At 38.1% G+C, this 26236-nt stretch overlaps 1 protein-coding gene and 2 pseudogenes across 3 annotated transcripts; 1 reads left to right on the forward strand and 2 right to left on the reverse strand.

The window, feature by feature from the left end:
- LOC140504322 (basic phospholipase A2 Sms-N6-like) lies at positions 1-25903 on the reverse strand. 3 transcript variants are annotated; one of them, XM_072609131.1, is made up of 5 exons: positions 25817-25903; positions 1830-1879; positions 1427-1571; positions 822-928; positions 1-556 (listed from the first exon to the last, which is right to left on the reverse strand). In XM_072609131.1, exons 2-5 carry the CDS (start codon positions 1867-1869, stop codon positions 414-416), a joined length of 435 nt encoding a protein of 144 aa, XP_072465232.1. In that variant the 5' UTR covers positions 1870-1879; positions 25817-25903; the 3' UTR covers positions 1-413. The 3 variants fall into 3 exon arrangements, with proteins under 3 accessions (XP_072465232.1, XP_072465231.1, XP_072465230.1); XM_072609130.1 differs by lacking the exon at positions 25817-25903 and adding an exon at positions 2541-2878; XM_072609129.1 differs by lacking the exon at positions 25817-25903 and adding an exon at positions 2505-2523.
- On the forward strand, positions 3570-5580 carry LOC140507479 (26S proteasome regulatory subunit 4 pseudogene; annotated as a pseudogene).
- Positions 19744-21145, reverse strand: LOC140508583 (carbonyl reductase [NADPH] 1 pseudogene; annotated as a pseudogene).
- Positions 25904-26236: the final 333 nt, after the last annotated feature.

The following is a 26236-nucleotide window of genomic DNA, read 5'->3' on the forward strand; positions in this document are numbered from 1 at the left end:
CCAAATCCAGCATTTTATTATACTTTTTTTCATATCACTGTAACTTCCTAATAACCAAGCCCTCCTCATAACAAAGAGGAACAGTAAAGGAAACCAAAGGTCCCAACAGCATCAGACTGCAGGTGTGGCATCCACGTTCTCCTTTTCCACCTCTCCCCAGAGAGAAGGGAGATTGGTTTCATGCTCAACCCTCTGGAACTGAGGTTGGTAATTACATTGGAAAGCCTGGCCCAGAGTAAGCAGGTAATAAACACTTATTGATAGATTGCATGAATTAATCTGAATTCTGATGTCAAAGCAGTACAGTTCAGAAAAGGAAATGTGGAAAGCTGTGGTTGGGGGTGACGGCTTTGGAATGGGAGATTTGAGGCTCCTTCTTGTCATGTCTTTCTGAGGAAGAGGAAAAGATGCTCTCAGCATTTAGGTTCACGTCCCTTACACAGGAAATTGGGGTAGTTGCGATACTTCCCATTATAACTTCTCAGATTTCTCTTCATACAGTAGGCAGCCGTTCTATCACAGGCACAGATTTGCTTCTGACAGTAGTTACCAGACCCTATGAGTTCAGAGAAATGAATGAGCCTCAAGGGTGAGTAATTTTCCCTTCTATTGACACCCCTCACCCTGCCCCACCAAGCTGTGTTCCTTTATTGGTTGCTTTGATGGAGACATAGTCCTTTCCCCAGGGAAAGCCTCTCATCTGAGGGGAGAGGGCAGCCTTTGTTTTCAGGGAGTTTGGAGCAATGTCCTTCCAGATACCATTTTAGGGTTTTGCACATCTGGAATTCTCAGTGGCACCTTACTGTAATTTGCTATCTCACCGCAGGTGATGGATCCACCTCTGTATTTGTAATTGTAGATCTGTGATTTGGGTTTGCAGCCTTTCTTCATCAGCTTTATGTAGCAGCAGTCATGGACTGAACAGCACCTAAAGAAAGGAGCCCTACTGAGTGTGGTCCTCCTCTCCTGTTGGGGAGCAGGAGGTCAGCAAACAGAACATTCGGAGACACCTAAGGAGGCAGCCTGTTGTGGTGGAATGAGTCCTGGTCTGGTAGTCAGGACACCTGGGTTATTAGGATCATAGTTTTCTCATCTGTAAATGAAGGCATTGGACTACACTGTCTCTAAGGTCCTTTTCAGTTCCAATCTTGTTCTATTTAATGGAGGCTCTCTGATTCTGAAAACTTATCTGTTTCTAGTCTTCCCTATTTCCTCTTCTGGAGGATTTCAAGGACATCTATAAAAGAAACTCCAAGGAGGGCTTGAGAAGAACAGTCTTCTATAATTTTGCTCTAGGAATTCATTTCTTTGGTCCCCCTGGCTTGTACCCTACCCATTAATTTGCACCTCCTGTCAGTGCTGCTTGTAGTGATTCCTAAGGAAGCTAAGGCAGCCACCCTGGCAGGACTGGGGAACAGCAACTTACCTGTCAGTAGCATCCTTTGGGGTTCCTTTACCTTTCCAGCCACAGTAACAACCATAGAAACCATAGCTTCCCAATGCATTTTTCCCTGTGAGCTTCCCAATCATGTTCTGGAATTGCAACAAGTTCCCTTGCACCTCATATGAGCCTGCAAGAGATACCAGTGGTTCTCATTTAGATGTGGTCACCCTTCTGGCTTCTCTATCCACTACTCCTTCAATCTGTACTTCCCCACTCTTCATCTGAGCAGAGAATCTTGTCCTCTCTATTTTCCTCCCAGTCTCTAAGAAGAGATGGTGAAGAATTAATTGGGATTTGCTGGGGGATGCACTTTTTGTACAACCTGAGAGTTGTCTGTCCTGGGGTTGATTCCTGGGAAGAGGGAAGTCATAGGGGCATTTCTTACCATAGGCCATTAGTGCAGCTAGCAGAAAGACAGTCTTCATTTTGAAGTCTCTGTTGGAAAAAGTATGAAGCTGATGCTTATCTCCTCAGGTGAGGTCCCCACATTCCTACTTCACCCCTTGAGCTGCCATGTGGGAGGAGAATAGGTTCTTACTCTTATTAGAAGGACAACAAGAACCATCTACTGAAACTTCTACCTGATCAAGAAATCCCTGTATGAAATTTCTATTGGCACAGAAACACATTACCCAGGCACCTCACCTCTCCCTCAGCCCCAGCACTGTATTGGTTACCCAAATGCACAACTCATATCCTCTAGATATACACTCATTGTAATTCAGGTACAGAAACAAACACTCAGACCACCTCAGTTCACACACTCATTAAAATACTTAGGACCACAGAAATACAGAGACAAATCAATACATACAGAATATTACTGGTACAGAGAAATGTACTGAGATCCTCTAAACAAGCAATTCTTAACCTTTTTATGTTCTGGACCCCTTTGGTAGTCTGGACCCACTTTCAGAATCATATTTTTGGAAACACAAAATAAAATACATAGTATTATAAAGGAAACCATTGAAACATATTGAAAGATAGTTATCAAACTATTCCAAAACTACAAGTTCACAGACACTAAGTCAAGAACCCCTCCATGCTCTAAACATACCTAATAACATAGAATCACACAAACACAGACACATACTCTCTGATTTTGACAAATGTCTTCTAGTTTTTGGGGCTCCAAATGCCTTCAGCTGTTTCTTGGTTCAATCAGTCCACTGCAGGGCTCTTCAGCCTAATTGGTCCTCAAGGCAGAAAACTTCCATATATAGATCCAGGAAGATTCTGAAGTGGCTGAGAGTTCCCACCCCCAGGGGTAGAAATTCCCAGAAGTCTGCCTGACACCAAGAGTCCACATTGCCGGAGAAAGGAGTGGGGCCAGAATCTGCTCTGGGAGTCCACAAGGCACTCCTTCAGGTCTTCCAGGAGCCATTTCACCAGTGGGGGAAGGCAGCCTCTTTTGATGGCATTATAGATGACAAGCTGAATGCTGGCACTCAGTTGAGTTAGATCCAAGGACTTTGTGTCCTGAGGATTATTGGGGGACACGCCTTCAATTCAGGATGCTTCATGTTGCCTCAGAGTTTGAACTGTGGCCATCGATAGCTTTGTAAATATTTGCTAGACTACTTACTCATAGCAAAGACCCAATCACTCATTCAGCACCCCAGCCAAGTGTCCACCCTGTACAGAGCTCTCTATGAGATGTTCTGTTTACGGTTTGGTGGGGGCAGAGGGAGTAACAAAGAAAAAGGCAGAAGGATAAGACAAAAAAGAGAGGTTAGAAAAAGGATAAGATAAAGATCCTATACATTTGAATTAACTGGGAATCACTAGAGTTTATTGAGTTGGGAAATAAAATGGTTAGATTTGTGCTTTAGGAACATCACTTTGGTCATTCATGGAGGACAGATTAGATGGGAGAGAAGAGACAGGGTGACCAATTAAGAGGCTACTGTAATTTGTCTAGGAGAGAGATGATGAAGGTCTCCATTAGGGTGGTAGCTATGAGAATGGAGAGGATACAGGAAAAAATGTTGCAGAAATAGAATGATTTGGTGTCTTTGGATGTGTAGCATTAGGGAGAGTGAGGAACCCAAGATAATGCTAGGGCCGAGAGCCTGGGGGCTAGAGAGATATTCACATGCTCAGGGGAAATTGGGAAGTTCAGATGGTAGAGGTAATGAGTTTTGTTTTCAACATGTTGATATAGTTTTGGAACATCCAGGGAGGGGAGGGGAGGGGAGGAGAGATGTGTGAGAACTGTATATGTAGAACAGCCTTCTGGTTATACATGTGCAATCAGGCAAAACATCTCCATGTTAGTCATATTGTGAAAAAGACATAGATCAAAATATACATGCCCATGTGCACACACACACAAATAAAGTGAACAGTAATATGCTTGGATCCATCTTTGATCCATGCTTTGTTCATACTCCATCAGTGTGGATAGCTTTTTCATCTTGAATACTTTGGAAATGTCTTGGAACATTGTATTGCTGAGAATCACTAAATCATTCAGAGTTTATCATTGTGCAATATTACTGTTACTGTGTAGTATGTTCTCCTAGTTCTCCTCACTTCCCTCTGCATCCAGGTTTTTCAGAGAGCATCTTGCTCATCATTTCTTATAGCACAATAGAATTCCATTGCAATCAAATACCACTTCTTCAGCCATTCCCTAACTGGTGGATATGTACCATTTCTTAGAGCATAACAATATTCCCTTACATTCATGTACCACAATTTGTTAAGACATCACCCAACTGAAGGTTATCTATTTCCATTTCTTTGCTGTCATAAAAAGTGCTGCTGTGAATATTTTGGTGTAAATGGGGACTTTCTTCTTATTCATGGTTTCCTTGGGGCATAAGCCCAGTAGTGGAGTTTTGGGTTCAAAGGGTATGGACATTGCAGTCACTTTGTTTGCATTATTCTTGATTGGTTTACAAAATGTTAATATCATTTCACAGCTCCACCAATAATGTGTTAGTTTAGCTGTAGTTTTCCTGCCTCTCCGACACTGCCTATTACCATTTTTTTGTCAGTTTTGCCAATTTCCAGAGTGTGAAACCTCAGGGATGTTCTGATTTGTTTTTTCTTATTATTAATGATTTGGAGAATTCTTTAATGTGGTTGTGAACACTCTGTCTTTCTTCTTTGAGAAATATTTGTTCAAATTTCATTGACTAACTTACCTGTTGGGGAATTACTATTATATACTTGTATGTATGTATTATATCTTGGATACCAAACTCTTATTTGATAATTTTTTTCACCATTTATGATGCAGATTACAATTACTATTTCCTTTCTTATCCTAGATGTTTTGATTTTGCGTGTGTAGAAGCTTTTCATTTTCATATAATCAAAGTTATATATTTTATCTCTTGTAATTGCCTCTATCTCTTGTTTGGTCAAAAATGTATCTATCTTGTTAGCCAAAGCTGTGGCGAAATAGACCTCAGGGACTTTCCTCAGAGTTGGTTCTGAGCTTATACAGAAGGATTTAAGAGATGGGCTCAAACTTGTTCAAAAATTATTCTGAGTAGCTGGGGAATATGCTCCATCAATTGTCTTTATTGGTGAAATTGATATCATTGGGAACAAAAGATATGATTCAAATTCAGGGAGAGAAAGAGAAATTCAGTGAATAATGTTGGGACTGTTGAATCAGTTGGATGGATTTGACTCTAGAAGACATGTGAAAGTGACTATGGACGCAAACTGAATAGAAATTTTGGATCAAGCACTAATCAGACTACGATGTATTAACTGGAAGACTGAGTTCCTTCTGCCAGATGAAAAGCACTTCTTTCAGATTCCTATAAGCAGAATGACTTTGGCAGATGATGTAACTTTAGATGATCTGATCATGGCTAACGATGACTTGTCTGGACCATATATCAGGGCAATTTGCACAGAAACTGGTTTCTTGGCCCTGAGAATGTAGAATTAAAGTAACAAATGAAAACTTCACAAAATCGAAAAAAAATTTACTTCATAAGAAACAAGAAGGCACTCTTGTGCCTTCTTAGAAGGACTGTCTCTAAATGGATTGTATTGCTTTCATGAGAGTTGTTGGGACTTGACCCCCTGAACTAATGAAACTTGGGAAGATTGAAGGGGCAAATATGCTCCAGTAGGCCTTTAGGAGCATGGTTTCTAAAATATGTATTTCTCAGATTTGATTGTGGAGTATCTATTGAACTGTGCTAATCTTTTCTTCACAGTGCTTCAATGTATTCCACGATAAAGCATTCTCTTTCAGAAGGCAAAAAAAGAGAAAGGATACATCTACCCATATCTGTGGGAGGTCTGCTTCTCTTCTAAATTTTTAATAATCTTATCTTTAACATTAACGTCATTTATCCATTTGGAATGTGTTGTGGAAAATGGTGTAAAGTGATGATCTAAGCCTAGTTTCTGTCATATCACTTTCTAATTTTCCAAGCAGTTTTTAGCAAATAAGGTTTGGCAATCTATATGGCAATCTATGTTTTTTACTTTATCAAGTCCTGGGTTATGGAGTTCATCTTTTTTTTTTTTCTGATTCTCCCTTTGTCTAATCTGTCACACTGTCACACTTTTTATTTCTTAATCAATACAAGATGGTTTTTTAATAATGCGGTTTTATAACATAATTTGAGCTCCAGAAATGCTATTTACCTTTCCTATGTATTTTCAATATATTCCTTGATAGTCAAGATTTTTTTCCAAATGAATTTTGTTATATTTTCACTAAGTTTTATAAAATATTCCCTGAGTAATTTGATTGGCATTTCATTAAAATATAAATTAACTTTGGTAGTATTGTCATTTTTACTATATTGACAGGGAAGCTAGGTGGTGCATTGGATAGAATGCTGGCCCTGGAGTCAGGAATCCTCTTCCTGAGTTTAAATCTGACCAAAGATATTTACTGACTGTGTGACCTTGGGTAAGTCACTTAATCCTGTTTGGTTTAATTTCCTCATCTGTAAAATGACCTGGCGAAGAAAATAGCAAACCACTCCATGTCTTTGCCAAGGAAACTACACATGGGGTCATGAAGAGTTGGACACACCTGAAACAACTCAACAGCAACAATAATTTTTAGGACTATATCAAATGGCAAATAACTCCAGTATCTATACCAAGAATATCCAAATGGGACCATGGAGAGTTGGACATGGCTGAAAAATGAATGAATGAAAACAATTTGGTTTTTGACCCACTCATTATTTAAGATTTCATCGTGAAGTCTCCATTCACGTTTGCATCTTTTGTTTATGGCCTCTGAACCAATTTCTATTTTTATTGTATTATAGTGTTTAAAGGATGTATTGACAATTTCTGACTTTTTACATATACTTGCAATATTTCTGTGCCCTAGTACATGGTCAATTTTTGGAAAAGTTTCATGTAGTACAGAGTAATATTTCTTTTTGCTGTTCTATTTAGAAGATACCATAAGTCTTTTTAGCTCTGGTTTCTCTAGAAATTTCAATTCGGTTCTATAGTTTCCCTTAAAAAAGACTTTCTGTTAGAGTTGTCTAAACTAGGACTCATACAGCACTTCAAGGTTTGTAAAGTGATTTACATATGTTAGCTCAGTTGATCCTCACAACTTTGGAAGTTTGGTGCTGTTATCATTCCTGTTTTATAGAAGAGAAAACAGAGGCACAGAGAGATTAAGTGACTTGTACATAGCTAGTATCTGATATAGGATTTGAACTCAGGTCTCTCTTATTCCCATGTCCATTGTTTCATCTACTACTGCATCTAGCTGCCTTAAGTCACACCCATCTATTGGAGTATTTTGTATTTTGGAGTCCTTGAGAAAGGAGAGCCTGCAGGTACAATCAGTATAACTCTTTGATGAAATAAAAACTAAAAGAAGCTTATGACTTAGAATACCAGTTAGAATGCTGATAGAAACTATTAGGATAATGTCTGAATTCATTGTGAAGACCTTCAACAAAAGGATGGGTTCACTTGGTGTTCATAGGAAACTCAAGTTTGCACATTGATGAAAACGTACTTGATGCTTCGTTGTAGAGAGCCTACAGATAAGAGTACCCCAAATATTAGAGGGGGACAATGTACTGTAACAACTTATCTCCTTATAGGTGCATTGGTCAGAGTCCCTGATGATTTAACTCAGTGGATGCTAAGCAGCACAGGCTGTCAAGCAAAGTGCCATGCCAGTCAAGCTAAGACTAAACCGTACAGTGGTTCAGATATCTGGCATTTCAAGTGACAAAGATGCTGTGCACTACACCCCAATATCATTTTAAACAATGCAAGAGGATCAAACCCAGAGACAGGGAAGTGATGCAGTGGATAGATCACTGAACCTGGAGTCAGGAAGATCTGAGTTCAAATCCAAACTGTTGTAGAAAATAAAGACACTGAATTCTATCCAGACAAACAAATTGAGTCCAAGACTTTTGGTCAGCAGAAGTATCCAGAGGTTCATGGTTCTTTGACTTTTATATGATTTTTACATAGTACAACAGGGGAACAGGAACATATAAGCCAAGCTGTGATTAGATTCGGGCATACGTTGAGTGTGTGTGTGTGTGTGTGTGTGTGTGTGTGTGTGTGTGTGTGTGTTTCATAGAAAACATTTGAAGGACAACAGTGTTTAGAAGTGAAATCTATAGTCACAAAATGGAGGGCTAGTTAGGAAATTGAGTCACTTTGGTTTAACAAGACTAGGACAATTAATAATTATGTGACTTTGGGCAAGTGACCCTTTTTCTGTTTCCGTTTCCTTAGGCTTCTACCTCTTAGGCTTGTTGTAAGGATTAGGTGAGATATCTTTGCAAACTAGCACTATATAAAAAAGTATATATGTACTTTATACATATTCTATATATGTGTTAGCTATGAGGACTTAGGCTGTAAGCTGTAGCTTGAAATGACACTGTGGGCTAGCCTGGGCCCTCTACAAGCTCAAGTTTAGGTGGGTAGAACTGTCATTTTGATGCAGATTACAATTGCTATCAACTAGTTTATGTATAGAGACAGACAGGCCAGCATCTTTCAGGACAGCTAGGTATGTTTACTCAGTGCCCAGTTCAACTTACAATTTCTCAGGGAAAAGAGAAGAAGTGGCTATACACATCCCCTGATGATAGTACTCTGGGAAGGACAAGCACTCTCATGAGCTCTGAGCTGGGCATGGTTGCAGGAGCCCTAGGGCTGGGAAGGCTTTCACTAAGCTGGGAGGTTTTGGCCTCAGCATTGTAGTTGTGGTAGTGATGGTGGTGGCAGAGTCACTGTGTTTCAAGGGAGCAAGGACCCAATATGGGAGCTGGAGCTGGAGACTGGAGCTTGTGGGGTTGAGGTCTAAGCATTGAGTCATAGTAGCCTATGGAACCACCATTGGAAGCCCCAAGATTGAAATTTCCTCTGTTTGTAAGGGCCAGAATGGGGTGGTAATGGATGACTTTCCATTTGGGGGTATAGGTTCTAGACTGTGAAATAGGGTCACACCTTCCTTCTCCCTCCAGTCTACCTGAGTAGGTCATTTTGGTCCTCTTTGAGAACAAAGGACAACAACCAACCAAAACCCTGAGTGGGGCTAGAAGCGAATTCCAAAGTTTATTTTGTCCTATAAAATTACTTTTCTAATTTCTTTAAAAGTAGTTTTTTGCTGCCTAGATAAAACAAATTGCTCTAATTTCTGTTTATCTGTATATTCACTTCTTTGTGAAGAAGGGGAGCTGTCCTAGGAATAGTGTTCAGGAACTGGTCTATAGAAAGAACCAGAGTTGGAGCCCCAGTCCCTCACAGTACCAGGCTTTCTTCTGCCAGGGAGCTGGTTTTGATTTCTTAGTAATGTTTTGATAAACTTCCCGAAAGGCAGATCTCAATTTAAGTTGGGGTTTTCCTTCTTTGTCCAGACTAAAAAAACAATTTACCATCTTAGATGAGACAGGGTTATTGGTATTCATTGCCTCATCCACATGTATACCCAGTGTCATCTCTCTGTGGAGGGAGATCTAGGGTGGTGACCTAGACACTGGAAAAAATTTAGTAAGACCATAAACTGGGAGCGGGAAATTTCCAGTGGGAAAAGAAAAGGTGTGGCTGAATATTACTGGAAATACCCACGTTCCAAAGGAGGGACCAGAAGATGGAGTGATTTCTTTCTCCCCTTTAGCTTTATGCCCTGCCTCAAGGCAGGGAAAACGAAGTCAAACTCTGTAATTCCTCTTTCTTAATAATCTCCTGCCTTCCCTTCTCTTTTCTCTCACTTCATTTCTCCTAAATGTCTTCTTTGTCTTCTTCTTGAACTCAACATTCTCCCAATCCATTATTGTTATGCTGGCCACATTTTCCTCTCTTCATAGATTTTACTTTTACTTTACTTTATTTTAGTTGATCAGTTCAGCTTCTAAAGCTGTCCTTATAAAGAGCGCTAGTTTTATTATTAGCCTGTGAAAAACACATATCTTGTAATGACTCTATTTACCCTCTGTTTAGTGGACATGTCAATGCATGCCTTATGCTTTGCTTTTCTAAAAAGGTTTTATTCTTTAGGTGCCAATCTACTTTGGCTCCTGCTCCAACCCCTTCTGAGTTAACTTAGAGATATTTAACATCCCCCAATTCCTGTCTTATCACTCTCTTTAGAGATGTTACAAGTTCCTTTCAGGAATAGCAAACCATGTAGTCAGGCTGGGGAGAGATCTCTTGGCACCTTGCCTAGCTGGTAGTGAGATGGTTAATGAGTTTCTATTTTGGATGATGGATGTGTAATAGACACTATTGATTCCTTTCTGAGTTAAAAGCTCATATCTTGTTAATTAGAAATAGCAGATTTTGTTGATTTATTTTCCACCTGCTTACCCAGAACCAAGATGTAAAAGCCCTCAACTTCTCATTGTTTTGGGCGATAGGCACACATGCCAGATGTTGGTTTAAAATAGAGTCATTGTGTGTTTGTGTGGGTAAAGGGGAAGGCATTATCACAGAAAACTGACCATCCATTCCTGCAAAGATTCTTGCTAATGCTGCTATCTTGGATTTCTTTTTTCCCAGGTCAGCACATTCTAGCAGCGCATGCCATTCCATGCATCTAATGTTGGTGGAGTTCCCCTCACTCCCTCATTGTACAAGAAATTGAGACCTGGTGGAGGACTGTGTTGAATGGTGCTTCAGGACTAGTAGAACTAGACCAGGGACTGCTGATTTCTCCTGATCCTGAGTGTCTTTCAGGAAGTATCTCTAACCTTTTAACTTTAATTTTATCTCAAGTTGTCATTTCCAGCTGATCAGCTGGGCCACCATGCCTTCACTTTGGAACTGATTACATAACTTATTCCTATTTCTCATATAGAGTTCCTGCTCACTCTTCCATGGGCAGGAGCAAGGGGAGTAAGGGTATTAACATTTAACACTAACATTAACTTAGAATTTACTAGGTTCAATAAAATCCCCATATTATCCCCTTTTCTGGAGGTAAGGCTGTGGTAAGTCTGGGAAACTATTCTCTGAGCAATCATGAAAGGAAATCTGAGGTCAGCTTTAGATGTTTGGTCTCTGGCCAGGTATGTTCCTCATATTAGCTGGAAATATCAGTGCCATTCTCCACTCTCCACCTCCTATCACCTCCCTAAATAGGTAGGGTTAATAATTAGTTACAGTTGGAAGATGTAGAAGAGTTCATTCAGGAAATGGCTAGAATCCAGGATTGGAGATTGGGATCATATTCCTTTGCACAGGTGAGTGCAGCAACTGGGAGATTCTGAGGATAAGAAAGTGTAAGGATTACAAGGTTACTCTCACATCTCACGGTAATAGCTGATGACTTTTGTATAATACTTGAACCATTGAAAAGTATTTTTCATACATGACCTCGCTGGATTCTCACCACAACCCTGGAACCTAAGTATTACAGGTATTATTATCCTCATTTTATAGATGAGCAAACCAAAGATGGTAGGTAGCTTGCTCATAGTGACACAATGACTAAATGTTGGAGGTTAGATTTGAGCCCATATTTTGCCTAACTCGTTATGTTGCTTTATATACGGTGCTCCTGTACTAGGGGACCTCTCATCTTATCCATGCCAACTCAGACCCTATCTAGAGCCTTGGGGGTCCATTCTTGGCTTAAGAACATCCTTAAGGTATCTTTATGTAGCCTTTTCTAATTCAGAACATGTTTTATATACATTGTCTCATTTGATGCCAACAGCCTTGTGAAATAGGCAGCACCAAGATTTTTCCATCTCATTTTATGGATGAATAAATTGAAGCCTAGAGAAGTCACAATACTAGTCAGGTCACAAAGCTAGTAAGATCCAAAGGTAGAGGTTTGCAAGAGATTCTTGCTGATGCTGCTGTCTTGGATTTCTCTTTTTCCAAGGAGTTACCAGAGATTGTAACAAGGGGAAGAGAGTTAGCACATTCTAGCAGTTTATGTCGTTCCATGCATCTGATGTTGGTGTAGGTCCTCTTAATCCAACCTGGTGTTTTTGGCTCATTATTGGTAAAACATTGAACAGTTCCTTACACTTGTATGGAATTTTTATTTTTAATATGTTTTTAAACTTATCATTACCTCCTTTCTACTACCAAAAATATTTTATGATATCAAAGAATAAACCATTTAACATTTATTAGGCACTCACTGTGGCAAGGCATTATTTTGCTAACTCCTAGGAATAAAAATGTGTGAGGACATAAGTCTTTGCTATTGTAACAAGATGCTATATCTTTTCCAGGAATCAGAGGTGCCTGCCTCCCCAACTTTTTTCCCATGTAATAGAGGAGTGGAGAAGGAGGAGGAGGAAGAAGGGAATAGTATTTAAATATGTGACTTCACATTTACTATGTGGTGTTAAATGCTAGGGATGCAAAAAAAGACCCCAAACAATCTGTAGTCTCAAGGACCTTAGTATAATGGAGGTGACAACATGCAAACAAGTATGTATAAATGAGCCATATATGGGATAAATTGGAAATAATCAATAGGGGAAAGGCATGAGAATTAGGAAGGATAGAGAAAGACTTCCTGGGGAAGGTGGAATTTTAGCTGGGACTCAAAAGAAGCCGGGAGGTGGAGGGGAAGAAGCAGAGCATTCCAACCATGGGAGAAAGCAAGAGAAAATACTCAAAGATGCAATGTCTTGAGCAATGTCCAGCAAAGAAGCCAGCAGCACCAGACTGCAGCATAGCATGTCCCCTGACTTGGCAGTTTGCCAACTTCTTCAAGTCACAGAATGTTATAGGTTCAAGTGACTCCAAGATGGTAGAGTTAAAGGTAGGATTACAGTCTAGCTCCCTCCCCTTCCCCTTCTCAACTATGATGTAGAGAAGACAGTAGACTGAATTCTGATCAGGAAAGCCATGAAGAAGTCACAGTGAGTAATTTTGGGATTAAAATACAGTGAAACTCTTCATATTCTTATGTGAGGAAATGATCTATGTATCTCTCAGAACTTTATTTTCACCAGGGATCATGGAGTCTAATTAGACAGAAGGCTTGGGTTTGATTCTATTGTGTTTGGATGATCTTAAAAGAAGAACAGAATGGTTAGGGAAGAAGAATGGATTGGGAGAAAAGGAAAGAGAGACAAAAATGGGGAAAATTATATGAATGGGGGAAGCAAAAAGAAGTTTATACAGCAAAGAGATTTCTGTGGTGGGGTGGTAGAGGGAACACACTTGAACTTTGCTCTCATCTGAGATGGTTAAAGGAGGAAGGAATAAATATATATATAGTCGGGCACAACAATACATTGTACCTGACAGGAAAACAGGAATAAATTGGGTTAAGGGAAAAAGCAGGAATGAGAGGGTAGAAGCATTTAGTCAGAAATAAAGCATACTGTTAAAGATGGGGCAGAATACAACTACAAAAAAGGATAAATAAGAAAGTATAGTATGGAAGGAAAACATAGTTGGCACAATTCAGCAAAACAGCTCTGTAGACATTCAATGTGATAGTCAGTCTAATACCTCTTCTCTCCCACACTTTCCTTTGGAGCCTCCCAAACATTGAACTAGCTCTGGCAACATGTACATCAACCTCATTATTAATGTGTACACGCCAATGTCAGTGAACTTATCCACAGTATTCAAAACTTCTCCATTTGCTGTAACTGATGGTTCCACATGTATATTGTATGGTGCTGAGTGAGGGAGTAGAACTGCATTTTTCTAAAATGCACATAGACAATATCAATACTGAACATATACATATCAAAAGGCATAGCCTGGAAATTCTTAGAGTAATGACAGAGTCAAAGAACAAATTATAGAAATGATGATTTCATTAAAGATAATGACAACAAGACAATTGACCAAATTGTGTGGAATGCAGCCAAAGCAGTACTTGGAGGAACATTTTTGTCTTTAAACTCTTTCATCAATAAAAAAGAGAAAGAGCAGATCAATAAATTGGGTATAGATTTTTTTTCTTTTTTCTTTTATTTTTTTAATTTTTAATGTTCTACAATCACTACCATAAAACTTAGATTTTTTCCCCCTACCTATCCCCCTCCATCCCCCTCCATCCCCCTCCCTCCACAAGACGGCACACAATTCTATATAGGATCTACACATACTTTCCTATTGAATATGTTTCCACTATAGTCATGTTGTGTAGTCAAACTAAAATAAATGGAAGACATTATATAACTCATCAAAACATAATATGCACATACACACACACACACACACACACACACACACACACACACACACAAATGATCTGCTACATTCTGCAACTGAATTCCATAGTTCTTTCTCTGAGTGTGGAAAGCATTTTGCCTTAGAAGACCATTGGGAAATTTTTTTTTAAGTTCTTGTGTTGTTCCAAGTCTACCAGAAAAAGCTCACACACTGTGATCATTGCTGTGCACAAAGTTCTCCTGCTTCTGCTCCTTTTGCTCAGCATCAGATCATATAAGTCCTTCCAGTCCTCTCTGAAGTCTTCTTGTTCATCATTTCTTATGGTGCAATACTACTCCATTACATTCGTATACCATAATTTATTCAGCCATTCCCTAATTGATGGGCATCCCCTTGATTTCCAGTTTTTGGCAACTACAAAGAGTGCTGCTATAGATATTTTTGTACATGTGGGACCCTTTCCCATTTTTATGATCTCTTGGGGATACAGTCCTAGAAGCGATGTTACTGGGTCAAAGGGTATGCACATTTTTGTAGCTGTTTGGGCATAATCCCAAACAGCTCTCCAGAATGGTTAGATGAGCTTACAGCTCCACCAACAAAGAATTAGTGTTCCAACTCTCTCACATCCTCTCCAACATTTATCATTTTCCTGTTCTGTCATGTTTGCCAATCTAATAGGTGTGATGTGGTAGCTCAGAGTTGCTTTGATTTGTATCTCTCTAATCAAAAGTGATTTAGAGCATTTTTTCATATGATCATAGGTATCTTTAATTTCTTCCTCTGAAAATTGCCTGTTCATATCCTTTGACCATTTATCAATTGGAGAATGACTTGTATTGTTGTACATTTGACTCGGTTCTCTATATATTCTAGAAATGAGGCCTTTATCCCCGAGATTAGCTGTAAAAATTCTTTCTCAGTTTACTACATCCCTCCAAATTTTGGTTGCATTGGGCTGGGTTGTGTAAAAACTTCTCAGTTTAATGTAATCAAAATTATCTACCTTGCATTTCATAATGCTTTCTATCTCTTCTTTAGTCAAAAATTCTTCCCTTCTCCATAAATCTGATAAATACACTATTCCTTGCTCCTTCAGTTTGTCCACGGTATCAATCTTTATACCTAGATCGTGTACCCATTTGGACTTTATTCTTGTGTACAGTGTCAGGCATGGGTCTATGCCTAGCTTCCACCACACTGTTATCCAATTTTCCCAGCAATTTTTGTTGAGCACTGAGTTCTTTTCCCAGAAGCTGGGGTCCTTGGGTTTATCAAACAGGAGGTTGCTATATTCCTTGCCTACTGTATCTTGAGTGCCCAGTCTATTCCACTTGTCTACTCTTCCTTTTCTTAGCCGTACCAAGTAGTTTTGATAATTGCTGCTTTATAATACAATTTGAGATCTGGTAGAGTTAGGCCACCTTCCCTAGCCTTTCTTTTCATTAGTCCCTTTGATATTCTGGATCTTTTGTTCTTCCAGATGAATTTTGATATTATTTTATCCAGCTCTACAAAATAATTATCTGATAGTTTAATTGGTATGGCACTAAATAAGTAAATTAATTTAGGTAGAATTGTAATTTTTATTATGTTAGCTCGGCCTACCCATGAGCAACTGATGTTTTTCCACTTACTTAGATCTGACTTTATTTGTGCAAAAATTGTCTTGTAATTGTGTTCGTATAGTCCCTGGGTTTGTTTTGGCAAGTAAACTCCCAAGTATTTTATAGTGTCTACCCTAGTTGTAAATGGGATTTTTCTTTCTATCTCTTGCTGTTGGACTTTGTTGCTAATATATAGGAATGCAGAAGATTTGTACGGGTTTATTTTGTAACCTGCAACTTTGCCAAAGTTGTTTATTGTTTCAAGTAGTTTTTTACTTGAATCTCTGGGATTCTCTTAGTATATCATCATATCATCTGCAAAGAGTGTTGGGTATAGAATTTTAAAAAACCCTTGAAAATCATAGATTTAAACCTCCTACTCCCCAGCTTAACATTAGAAGAGAAATCATGAAAATCAAAGGCAAGATTAACAAAGTTGAAAGTAAAAAAAGAAAGCCCCACTGAATTAGAATGGGAACTTTTTTAAAAAAATAGATAAGATCATCATTTCTGGGAGCCAGGATGGTAGAGTAAGCAATAAATCACTGTTACTCTCCCATTTTCATGACTCAAAAACCATAAAATAGCAGCCTTTAACAAATTCCGGAATGGCAGAGCCAGTGGAAAGACTGGGTGGAAAAGTCTTTTAGTCCAGGAAATCTGGAGGATTGGTAAGAAAGGCCTATCTCACTTTGGTAAAAGGGGAGCATATTCCAAGACAGGGAACATCCCAGCAAGCCAGTAGCAAGTCCCACTTTAGCAAACCAGAGGACATCCTGAGCCCCAAAGTGTTGGAGCAGGCAAATGCCAACAGTACAACAGTACCCCCCATATGCCTTAGCATAGCCAGTGGAACTGACAGACTCTATGTTAGAGTTTCAATGCAGCCCTGAAGAAAAGCAGAAAAACCCCACCTGCCTCAACACTCACTAGACACCATTTCTAGGATGCCAGCTCAGCACCAGTAAAACTGCCTACAGTTTCCAGTAGCCAGTATCTGAGCCCAGAACACAAGGCCAGTGACCAGGCCCCTGGCCCCCAATATGAGAAGCTTGGGAGAGTGGGCCCTGTGCCCCAGCAGGTGCTCCAGAACTTAACTTTAAAAGCCAGGAAATGGGCAAAAAATATGACCAAGAAGCAAAAATGAACATTGACCATTGACAGTTACTATGCGGGCAAGGAAGATCAAAATACAGACTCAGAAGAGGACAACAATGTCAATGCTTCTGAAATCTCAAAGGGGAATATGATTTGATTTCAAGTAAAAAATCAAAAAGGATTTTAAAAGTCAAATAAGAGAGGTAAAAGAAACATTGGGGAAAAAATGAGAGATATGCAAGAGAGATTCATCACCTTGGAAAAGGAAGGATAAAAATTGACTGAAGAAAACAATTCCCTAAAAAATACAATTGGCCAAATGAAAAAAAAATCTACTGAAGAAAACAACTCCTTAAAAAGCAGAATTGGTCAAATAGAAAAGGAAGTACAAAAGCTAACTGAAGAAAATAATTCCTTAAAAATTAGAATGGGGGCAAGTGGAAGCTAATGATTCTTTGAGACATCAAGAATCAATCAAACAAAATCAAAAGAATGAAAAAAAAATCAAAAAACCTATTGGAAAAATAATTGACCTGGAAAGTAGATCCAGGAGAGATAATTTAAGAACTATTGGACTACCTCAAGATAAAAAAAAAAAAGGAGCCTGGACAGCATCTTTCAAGAAATTATTGGGAGAGGATTCTGGGAAGATGATGGAGTGGGTCAGAGAATACCAAGTTCTCAAGATTTTTCTGCACAAAAGAAATAAAACATCACCTCAGGGCAAACACAGAGTGGTAAAATTAAATAAGAGAAGAAGCAGAACAGGGATCTTCCTAGGACAATTGGAGAAGATCTGAAGAAAAATCCCAGGGAAAGGTTTGGTCCCTGTGAAGCATAAGCACCTCCAAGCTAAGGACTGATTAAACAATAAACCAGCAAGCCCTGGGATTAGCTGGGCTGGGAGGCTGCCTTGGCCCCAGCCATAGGAACTTTTATTCCTGGGACACTGAGGGGAGTTGGGCATTTGAGCTGGAGAAGATTGAGGGAACTTCTGCTGACAAGGAACATCAGACTCAGTTGTGCTGCAGAGACTCTGTCAGGGCAAGAAGGAACCAGGAGAGGGCAGAAGCAGTGGAGTGGGATGCCACTGACTGTGGGCACTTACAGGAGCCTGGAGGTCTTGGTTTAGGTTCAAGGTCACAGAAGAGAACTGAAGGAGGATCTGAGGCTGGAAGCACCATTCCCCATGCCCCAAGACTAAAAATTATTATAAAAATTAAGCTATTATCAAAAAAATTACACAGACAAAGGAGAAGGAATCCAACTATGGAGAGTTACTATGGGAACAGAGAAGACTGAGGTTTGTCTTCAGAGAAGGAGAGTGAAGCAAATCAACCCTCTTCTACCCCAAAGAATAATGTCAAATGGTCACCTGTCCAAAAAGAATTCATAGGAGAACTTAAAAAAGACTTTAAAAATCAAATGAGAGAGATTGAAGAAAAACTACAAGGAAAAGATAAGAACAATACGAGAAAAACAAGATAATGAAAATAAAATCAACCAATTAGAAAAGGAGATCCAGAATCTTAAGGAAGAAAATGACTTCTTGAAAATCAAGCCAGTGAACTTATGATATCAAGAAATAATAAAACAAAATATAAAGAATGAAAAAAATGGAGGAGAATGTGAAACATCTCATAAGACAAACGACTGATTTGAAGAACAGATCAAGAAGAGAAAACATAAGAATAATCAGACTACCTGAAAACTATGATCAAAAAAAGAATCTTGATACAATAATACAAGAAATAATTAAAGAAAGTTGTCCTGAAGCATTAGAACAAGAAGGGAAGTAGAAATAGAAAAATCCACTGATCACTACTTGAAAGAGATCTTATGAGAAAAACCCACAGGAATAGGTTAAATGGGGATATAGAAAGGTGTTTAGATGAATGGGAATGGGACAATAAGGAAGCGATCATTGGGGGGGGGGGTGTAGGTTAAATAATAGGAGGGCAATGTAGTGAGTAGAAGTAATAAGAGGGATGGGAGATATGCACAAACATAAAAACAAAGATCAGGAGTAGAATTTCTTAGAAAAAGTTTATGTTTACATATGTATGTGTATATATATACATGTATGTATATATCAATGTTTATATATAAATATATTCATGGTTAATTATAGCCTGGGAGTGAGAAGAAGAGGGAAATTGAATAAAGTAAAAAGTGTACAATATAGAACAAAAGAAAAACTATAAGAAAGCAAAGAAAAGATGGACAGCTTTCAATGCAATGTATAATATTTAATATATAGGCTGTCTTGAAATGGAAATTTATTGCTATATATTTTGAATCCTCTCTTACACTCTGCTGTGCACATGACATGTTTTTCTTTTCTTATTTTATATTTAAGTTTATATGTTTCTTTTTCTTATGTACTTAAATTTTAGTATTTAAGTCTAAAAAAGATTATCAAGGAAAACTGCCCTGATATCCTTGAACCAGGATAGTCATTGAAAGGTTGTTGAAAGAATCCACCAATCACCTCCTGAAAGAGATCCCCAAGTGAAAATTCCTAGGAATATTGTAGCCAAATTTCAGAATTATCAGATCAAGGAGAAAATACTGCAAGCAGCCAGAAAGAAACTATTTAAATATCATGGAACCACAGTCAGGATTATGAAGGACTTAGCAGCTTATACATCAAAGGATCGGATGACTTTGAGTATGATATTTTGGGAAGGCAAAGGAGCTTGGATTATAACCAAGAATCAACTACCCAGAAAAATTGAGCATAATTTTTCAGGGGAAAAAAATGGATATTCAATTAAATAGGGGACTTTCAATCATTCTTGATAAAAAAATCCATAGCTGAACAGAAAATTTGACCTTCAGATACAAGACTCAAGAGAAGCATAAAAAGATAAACAGGAAAGAAAAACAAACCCATGTTACTCAATAAGGTTAAACTGTTTACTTCCCTACATGGGAAGATAATACGTATAATTCTCTTTTATTACATTTAGAGAATATGAATTTTGCATATTTTTCCTCCACTATAAATACTGAGTCATTACAAAATCTCTCCCATAACTGGTTGGCAACTCAAAGAGAACATCTTATATTATTGTAAGAATTAGCTGTGACAATTAGTAAAAGGCACACAATGTGCTTTAACTTTTATTTCTTTCTAAATGCACTTGTAAATCAAATCCCAGATGTGTACCACTCAAGTATTACTAGAATGGATTCACAAATTAAGTTTACCATTTTTCAACCTTTTTCTCTGATACAAACTGACCATAAGATTCTGTAACATCTGGAGGTAAAAGAGCCAAATAAACTGGGATTTCAGCTCCTTCCTCTACACTTTTGGGGGCCTTGGGTCCTGCCATGTCAGTTCTCATCCATCCTGGGCAGCAGGCATTCAGAAGAATATTATCACCTTTCCTCTGTTCATTCAGTTAGCTGGCATGGATGCTTGCCAAGACAGTGACTCCAATCTTGGACACTCCATAAGCAATGTTAGGCCAACCTTCCTTCTCATGCAGTCCCTTCTTTGTTCATGAGCCCCACCTTTTCCTCTGTGATTGTGTCACTTCTAAATTTTTGTTGTAGTACTGGGCTACAGTTTTTAAGAGAACATACACTCACAAAGCTAGACACATTCACCACTGTACCTTGGGGTTTTATCAGAGGCAGTAACTCAGTAGATACAGCTCTGGTGCCAAAAATGTTGGTTTGCAGTGTCTCTTCAGCTTGAATAGGAAAAGGTGTGGTACCAGCAACTTTGAAGGTTATTCCAGCATTGTTGACCAGCACATCCACACCCTCCTACTGCTCCTTGAGAAATTCCCGCAGGGCTCGAATGCTCTGCAGGTCAGTGATGTCCAGCTGGTGGAAAAGGGGGCTCAGTCCCTCCTCCTTCAGCTTCTTGGCCCAGGGTCAGGTTCCTGGTGGTGAGAATCACATCCCTGGGGAATTTCTTGCACAAATCTCTCATGATGACGAAGGCAATCCCCTTGTTACTCCTGGTCACCACAGCCACTCAGCTGCGGGAAAACATGACTAGGCTTTGGGAAAGGACAACAAGTCAGAGACACTGAGCAGGGGCTGGTCTGGGGATGCCAGCCCGAGAAACAGCCTCTGCTGCAGGGAGGAGCGTTCAGAGATGCAGGAGCCATGGTTTGGAGCAGCTGAGGGTCGATACTTATAATGCTTAAGGACCATATTTTTATTATGGCATTTGAAGGGTGTATACATAGACAGAGTGTGTGGGTACAAATTGACTTTAATGTGATAATAAAAATGATTAAGGGGTAAAAAAAGGATTGTACTGTGAGAAGAGGAAAGGAGGGGCAGAATAGGGTAAATTACATCACATGAAGAAGCACAAAGACCTATTTTTAAAGTTTTATTTACTTTTAGTTTCCAACTTTCATTTCCACAAGATTTTGAGTTCCAAAATTTCTCCCCATCTTTCCCCTCCCCCACCCCAAGATAACATACATTCTGATAACCCCTTCCCCCAGTCTGCCCTCCCTTCCATCACTGCCCCCCCCACTCCCTTTCCCCCTTTCTTGTAGGCCAAGATAGATTTCTATATCTCATTGCTTGTATACCTTATTTCCCAGTTGCATGTAAAAACGATTTTTAACATTTGTTTTTAAAACTTTGAGTTCCAAATTCTCTCCCTTATTCCCTCCCCACCCACCCTCATGAGAAAGCAAGCAATTCAAGATAGGTTATACATGTGTAGTTATGTAGAACACTTCCATAACAGTCATGTTGGGAAAGACTAACTATCCCACCCCCCTGAGTTATCTGGGTGAATATCTGGTCACTGGATTCAGATGGCTCAGGAGGAAAAGTGAGGCTGGCGACTTGCACAGCCCTCCCTGAAGTGCCGGTCATGTCATCATTTCTCTGATGGCATGGTCTGCTTCACTAATGAACACAACCAACCACACAACAGTTCCAATCCCACTTAATCTATTTTCTCCTTTGACCCTGGCCCTTTTCAGAGTGTTTGCTTCTGGTGACCCCTCCCCCCAATCTCCCTTCCTTTATATCATCCTCCCCCCTTATTCCCTTCCCCCTCACTTTCCTGTAGGGTAAGATGCCCAATTGAGTGTGTATGTTATCCTCTTCTTAAGCCAAATTCAATGAGAATAAGGTTCACTCATTCCCTCTCACCTCCTTCCTCTTCCCTTCCATTGTGAAACCTTTTTCTTTCCTCTTTAAGCACAAAGACCTATTACAGTAGAGGGAAAGAAGGGAGGGGTTGAGCATTGTTTGAACCTTACTCTCATTGGATTTGTCTCAAAGAGGAAACAACATACACATTCAGTTGACTATAGAAAGCTATCTTTCTCTATAGGGAAGTAGGAGGAGAAAGGGAAAAGAAATGGGGATAGATAGGAGGGAGGGCAGAAAGGAGGTGAGAGGTAGTAGGGGAAAGGGGAAAGAAAAGTGGCAGCTGAGAGAGGGCAGGACAGATTGAGGGAAGCAGTGGTCAGAAGCAAAACACTGGCGAGGTGGGAAAGGGTGAAAGGAGAGAGAAAAGTATAAGCAGGGAGATGTAGTGGGCATAAGCTAAAAGCGTTCCCAATAAGATTGGGGTGAAACAAAGGATGTCCATTATCACCACTGTTATTCAGTATTGTACCAGAAATGTTGGTTTTAGTAATAAGAGAAGAAAAAGAAATTGAAGAACTAGAGAAGGCAATGAAGAAACAAAGTTATCGCTCTTTGCAGATGATATTATGGTATACTTAGAGAATCCTAGAGAACCAACTAAAAAACTATTTGAAATAAATAACTTTAGCAAAATAGCATGATATAAAATAAACCCACATAAATCATTGGCATTTGTATATATTACTAACAAAGCCCAACAGCAAGAGATAGAGAAATTCCATTTAAAGTAATTGTAGGCAATATAAATTATTTAACAGTCTATCTGCCAAGACAAACCCAGAAACTATGTGAACACAATTACAAAACACTTTTCCACAAGTTAAGTCAATTCTAAATAATTGGTAAAATATTGGTGGCTTATGAGTAGACTGAACTAATATAATAAAAATGATAGTTCCTTCCAAATCAATTTACTTATTCAATGCCATACCAATCAAAATACCAAAAAATATTTTATAGAGCTAGAAAAATAATGACAATTCATCTGAAAGAACAAAAGGTCATGGATATAGAGGGAATTAATTAAAAGAAATGCAAGGGAAGGTACTCTAGCCATACCAAATCTAAATAGCATTAAGTTATAAAGCAGCAATCATCAAAACTATTTGGTACTGGGTAAGAAATACAGTGGTAGACTAATGGAATAGATTATGTACACAAGAGTAGTCAATGACTGTAGTAATCTACTGTTTAATAACCCCAAGGACTTCAACTTCTGGGATAAGAATTTATTTGACAAGAACTGCTAGGAAGACTGGAAAATAATATGGCAGAAACTAGGCTTAGACCAACATCTTATACTGTATACCAAGATAAGGTCAAAATGGTACATAATTTAGACATAAAGGATGATACCATAGGGAAATAAAGAGAACAAGGAATAATTTACCTGTCAGATCCATGGGGAAGGGAAGAATTTGTGACAAAACAAGAAATAGAGAATATTATGAAATGCAAAATGGATAATTCTGATTCCATCAAATTAAAAAGTTTTTGCACAAAGCCAGTGCAACCAAGATTAGAAGAGAAATAGGAAGCTGGGAAACAAAAACCTATTAGAGTAAAGAGAAGGAAGAGAGGGGGTGAGCATTGTTTGAACCTTTCTCCCATTGGACTTGTCTCAAAGAGGGAATAACAGACACATTCAGTTGGCTATAGAAATCTATCTTTCTCTATAGGGAAGCAGGAGGAGAAAGGGGAAAGAAAAGTGGGGGGTAGATAGGGGGAGGGCAGAAAGGAGACACAACTGGTGTCTCTGATAAAGACTTCAGTTCTAAAATATATAGGGAACTGAGTTATGTTATTTAAAAAAAATTATGAACTCAGTGAACACCAGCAAAATGATCATTTCCATGTACAAGTTCTACAGAGGGTTACACATGAAACTATTAATCCCCAGGATGCATAGTTTACTTTTTTAAAAAAAAGTATAACAAATTTAATGTGTTACTTTCAAAGCTGTCCTATTTGTCTTCACATATCTGGTTAAATAAATTTTAAATTAAATTATTTACAAAAATGAAATGGATAAAAACTAAAATTTAACGAACTGTCAAAAAAAGAGAATACAAGTCATTCTCCAGTTGCTAAATGATCAAAGGATATGAACAGGGAGTTTTCAGATGAAGAAATTAAAGCTAACTATAGTCATATGAAAAAATGCTCTGTCACTATTGATTAGATAAATGCAAATTAAAACAACTCTGAGCAGTACAAAGGAAAATGATAAATGTTGAAGAAGGGATGTGGAAAAATTGGAACACTAATGCATTGTTGGAGAAGTTGTGAACTAATCCAACAACTTTGGAGAACAATTTGGAATTATGCCAAAATGACTATAAAACTGTGCATACCCCTTGATCCAGTAATACCTGTACTAGGTCTGTATCCCCAAAAGATCATAAAAAGAGAAAAAGGAACCACATGCACAAAAATATTTAAAGCAGTTCTTTTTGTGGTGGCAAATAATGGAAATTGAGGTGATGCCCAACAAGTGGGACATGATTGTACATATTGTGTTCTATTAATGTATTGTAATACTATTGTTCTATAAGAAATGATGAGCAGGTGGATTTTAGAAAATCCTGGAATAACTTACATGCACTGATCTGAGCACTGAAGTGAGTAGAAACAGAACATTGTACACAGCAACTGCAGCATTATGCACTGACCAACTTTGACAGACTTGGCTCTTCTGAGTAAGGTGATGATCTAAGACAATTCCAGAAGACTCATGATGGAAAATACTATACACTTCCAGAGAAAGAACTATAGAGTCTGAATGCAGATTGAAGTAGACTCTTTGCTCTTTTTTCTTTCTTGTGGTTTCCCCCTTCTGTTCTGATTCTTCTTTCACAACATGACTAATGTGGAAATATGTTTAATATGATTGTACATGTATGGTCTATATCAGATTTCATGCTGTCTTGCAGAGGGGGTGGGGAGGAAGGGAGAAAAAATTTTGGAACTTAAAATCTTATAAAAGTGAATGTTAAAAACAAATAAATGCTTAAAAATAGACGAGCAATTAGCTAACTCAATTAAGAAAATGAGCAAAATTAGATTACCAATATCAACAATAAAAAGATGAATTCACAACCAATGAAGAAGAAGTAAAAACAATTCTTAGGAGCTATTTCACCAAATTATAGTCTAAAAAAGTGATCATCTAAATGAAACAGATAAATATTTACAAAAATATAAATTGCCAGATTGACAGAACAAGAAATAGGATACTTAACTTAATCCCATCTTTTAAATTGAACAAACCATAAAATAACTAGCAAAGGAAGGAAAAAACCCAGGACCAAATATATTCACAAGTGAATTCTACCAAACATTTAAAGAATAACTAATTCCAATATTATACAACATGTTTGAAAAAATGATCCTACCAGAAAGAATATATCCTACCAAAATCCTTTGATGACACACATATGGTCTTTATACCTAAAACAAGGGGTGTCAAAACCTAAAAAGGAAAACATATCAATTTCTAAAATGAATAGTGATGTAAACTTTTGAAATAAATTAGCAAGGAGACAAAAATATGTCACAAAGATCATGCAGTAAGACCAGGCTAGATTTATACCAGGAATAAAGGGCTATTTAAATATTTTGAAAAACCATAAGCATAATGGACCACTTCAATAACAAACTCAACAAAAGTCATATGATTATTTCAATAGATAGAGAAAAACTTTCTGAAAAATACAAAACCCATCCATTAAAAAAAATACTCAAAAACAGGAATAAATGATGCTTTCCTTAAAATGAAAGTATATGTTTCTAAAATCAAGAGCAAGTAAGATCAGAGATAAAGCAAAGCTGTCCATTATTACCATTATTAATCAATATTATACTAGAAATAGCATTAAGTTAAGAAAAGAATGTAAGGAATAAGTACTGGCAAAGAGAAAACAAAACTCACTTTTTGCAGATAATATGCCAGAAGACAATGAACAGTGAATAACTTCAGCAAAGTTACAGGATAGAAGATCACCCATCCAAATTATCAGCAGCTCTATATGTTACCAACAAAACCCAACAGGAAGAGATAAATTCTATTTAAAATAACCATGGACAGAATAGATATAGAGAAGAACTATAATAACACAATTACAAAGCACACCACACAAATAAATATAGATGTACATACTTAGAATATTAATTACTCATGGGTAAGCTGAACCAACATAATAAAAAAGATAATGCTGCCTAAATTAATTTCCTTGTTCAGTGCCAAACCAGCCAAACTACCAAACCACAACATTATTTAGTATATAGATGTTGCAAAAAAAATAAAATTTATCTTATGGAATAAAAGATCAAGGATATGGAAGGAATTTTT

This window comes from Notamacropus eugenii, chromosome 5 (assembly GCF_028372415.1).
Source record: "Notamacropus eugenii isolate mMacEug1 chromosome 5, mMacEug1.pri_v2, whole genome shotgun sequence".
In the NCBI taxonomy this organism is placed as follows: domain Eukaryota; kingdom Metazoa; phylum Chordata; class Mammalia; order Diprotodontia; family Macropodidae; genus Notamacropus; species Notamacropus eugenii.

Bases quoted from the DNA above. Each gene is read 5' to 3' on its own strand.
- LOC140504322 (XM_072609131.1), bottom strand. From the start codon at position 1,869: ATGAAGACTGTCTTTCTGCTAGCTGCACTAATGGCCTATG. The intron at 1,572-1,829 runs GTAAGAAATGCC...TATCTCTTGCAG, and splicing joins AGCTGCACTAATGGCCTATG to GCTCATATGAGGTGCAAGGG. The intron at 557-821 runs GTGAGATAGCAA...CTGAACTCATAG, and splicing joins AGGTGGATCCATCACCTGCG to GGTCTGGTAACTACTGTCAG.